This window comes from Bactrocera tryoni, chromosome 5, assembly GCF_016617805.1.
Source record: "Bactrocera tryoni isolate S06 chromosome 5, CSIRO_BtryS06_freeze2, whole genome shotgun sequence".
NCBI lineage: Eukaryota > Metazoa > Arthropoda > Insecta > Diptera > Tephritidae > Bactrocera > Bactrocera tryoni.
The window spans coordinates 51,280,245-51,283,122 of record NC_052503.1 but is presented as its reverse complement, the minus strand read 5'-3'; the positions used below and the strand labels follow the sequence as shown (position 1 = coordinate 51,283,122).

Here is a 2,878-nt window from a genome sequence, read left to right as displayed (position 1 = left end):
GAAATACCTTACGATGTAAAACGTCAACCAGAGGATCGGAATCTAAGCAAATTTATATATGTATATGTATGTACAAATACTCTATATAAATTATACACTGATCGACATATTCGGTATAAAATTTGTCAGAAAAACGAAAATCATTATATGGTACATACAAGGTCTGTCGCAAAAGAAACAGAACTTTTTAAATATAACTGTTTCTGGAGGCGCCACCTATTGGTGGGTATATCAAATAAAAAGTTAGATCTCTTGTTGACATTTCGTAAAAATTTTAAGACAATTGGATAACTACAATCGATGTTATCGATCAAAAAGTGACAGCAGCTTTTGGTCATCGGTCGTAAAATGCATTTTGAACAAAGAGCAAATATTAAATTTTGTTTTAAACTTGGGAAAACGTTTACTGAAACATTTCAAATGATGAAAATGTTTATGGCGATCATTGTCTATCCCGTAGTAATGTGCTTGAGTGGTTTAAGCGATTCCAAGAAGATCGTGAGGCAGGGGCGAACGCAGGGGGGTTTTTGGGGTGTTAAATGAGTTATGAGTAATGAGATGATGCCTTACAAGCTCTGTGGCTGCTGAATTTCTGGATTTTTTTAGATTTTAGGAGGAGTTGTGAGTAGAAAATGGACTTCTTTTCAAAATTAGTTCTGAACTGAAAAGTCACCAATAAGGTTTCTATTATTTTTTTAGAGTTTATTGTTAATCATAATAAAGGAAAAATAAAAAATCATTTATTATGACTTTCAGTTTTCGTTCCATGAGCAAACTGTTGTGAAATAAATTTAAATTACAAAAAATCATGCTATTTGCAAAAAAATACTTGAGTGTCTTAACTAAAATGTCTATATTTTTAATAAAAACAACCAGAAAAAACTGGTCTGAATTAGATACACAACTTTACTTATTATTTGTTTTTCAAATGAAAATTTTTAAAACAACGGTTGTGCTTTTGATACTTTTTTTGCTTGGCAACATATACATACTTAATTTTTCTAGCTCGCGGCAACACTTGTCACTAATGATTAGAGCGTGAATGAGAATAGAACAAATGAATTATGTGCGTACGTGCGTACTAAAGCCAATTTTTGCATTATCAAAACACATAAGCCTATGTTTGCAGCAAATAGACTGTGATTTGAGCAGCTGCGTTGCTTATGCAAATAATTTGTATGCTGAAATTAGTGAAATGCGTAAGGATTCTGAACAATCGTTTAAACTAATTTTTGAATCAATTAAAACAATAGCCGCAGAATTAGATTTAGAAATCAAAATTCCGCGTTTGGCGAAACGGCAAACTAATCGCGACAATTATGAAGGCGAACCGGAAGAATATTACCGCAGATCAATTTATATACCACTTTTAGATCATTTTTTGGACCAAATCAATGAACGATTTTTAAAACATGGAGTGCTGTTTTCCAAAATTGAAAACATTTTGCCAAATAAATGCATAAATCTTAATGTTATTGAGATGCAGGAGACTGTTCGTGTTTTAGAAAAGCAATGGTCCACTGATGTAGAAGATCGCGCTGAATTTAGAATGTGGAAAAAGGTGCTAGTAAATCTTTTTTCTTCAGATTATATTTTCTAACTAAAATTTTGAATATATTTTCAGGAACTGGTTAAATCAAAACAAAGAGATCCACTTTTTTAGACGTTGAATTGATGCTGCAAAAATTTTGCATCGTTTTTTTTAAAGATTGGAGCAACAACTATATCTGTCGCTTCAAGTGAACGCTGAAAATAAAAGAAGATTAGACTTCAATTTGTGAATAAAATAATGAAACCTTGTCTTTTTACCTAAAACCCCCTCCAATTTTTTTTCCTGCGTGCGCCACTGTTGTGAGGACCTCTGTGACGATCAGAAGTCGGTTGTCTTCAGAAGTCAAAAATAAAGACAATGCTGATTTGTTTTTATGATTCCGAGGGTATTGTACACCTGTATTGGCGCCTGTTGCACGATAATGCGCCGTGTCATCGGTCGACGCTTGTCACTGATTTTTTGATAAAAATTTCCATATAAACCATTAATCACTCACCCTACTCCAGGTGAGTAGGGCACCCTGTGATTTTTACCTATTTGGAAAACTTCATTTGCCGACGACCGATATTCTCAAGAGCATTGCGAAAAATTACCTTAAATACTCACTTGAAATGCTAATTGACCGGGCTAAACGCTGTATCGAAGCACAAGGAAACTACTTTGAATAAAAAAATATAACTTTCGAAAAATATTATTTTTTTTTTTTTTTTTTAACAGTCCTGTTTCTTCTGCGACAGACCTTGTATCGTCACCTAAAATGCTAAATAACGTAACTACATTTACCGAAATTTACTGGGGAAAGAATGAAACACGTAATAAAATTTAACGTGAGTGAAACAAAATTTAAATAATAGTTAAAACTGGGTTATATGTGGTAGCAGAACCTTAAAATGTTGAACATATGTATGTACTTATATGTATGTAATTTTAAGTAGTGGATCGTAATCAATGAGAGGCTCAATTTCGAATTTTTTGATCATACGTTATTTTGCATTTTAGGTGACGATATGTACATACTTTGTATATGGGAGTTGGGGGTAGTAGCGACGATTTTTATCTATTTTTCTCAATACCATATACTATTAACATGCCACATACCAAAACATCAATCATATACAAGTATAGTAAAGTCAGCCGTCAGGGGCTATGTCAAGTTTATACCCAATTTTGTCTATTTTTGGCAAAAAGATGCATTGGTATGAGCAAAACATGCTATTTTTGGCAAAAAGAAGGTGAATGTAACTGTTTTGGAGCATTATAAAGTAGCCAAAGAAGAACAAGTTCTGCAGTATGCTTTGGGTCTTTATCCTATTGGAAGCAAAACAC

The 2,878-nt window shown here is 33.0% G+C and overlaps 1 protein-coding gene across 1 annotated transcript; it reads left to right on the top strand.

Moving 5' to 3' along the window:
* The first annotated feature begins 1,059 nt into the window (after window positions 1-1,059).
* On the top strand, window positions 1,060-1,670 carry LOC120778352. Its single transcript, XM_040110140.1, has 2 exons — window positions 1,060-1,563; window positions 1,625-1,670. Exons 1-2 carry the CDS (start codon window positions 1,196-1,198, stop codon window positions 1,668-1,670), a joined length of 414 nt encoding a protein of 137 aa, XP_039966074.1. The 5' UTR covers window positions 1,060-1,195.
* The last annotated feature ends 1,208 nt before the right edge of the window (window positions 1,671-2,878 follow it).

What these genes read in the sequence shown, in the direction of transcription:
- LOC120778352 (XM_040110140.1), top strand. Translation starts at nt 1,196, where the DNA reads ATGCGTAAGGATTCTGAACAATCGTTTAAACTAATTTTTGAATCAATT. An exon ending in TTTAGAATGTGGAAAAAGGT is followed by an intron (nt 1,564 to 1,624) that starts GCTAGTAAATCT and finishes ATATATTTTCAG; the next exon opens with GAACTGGTTAAATCAAAACA.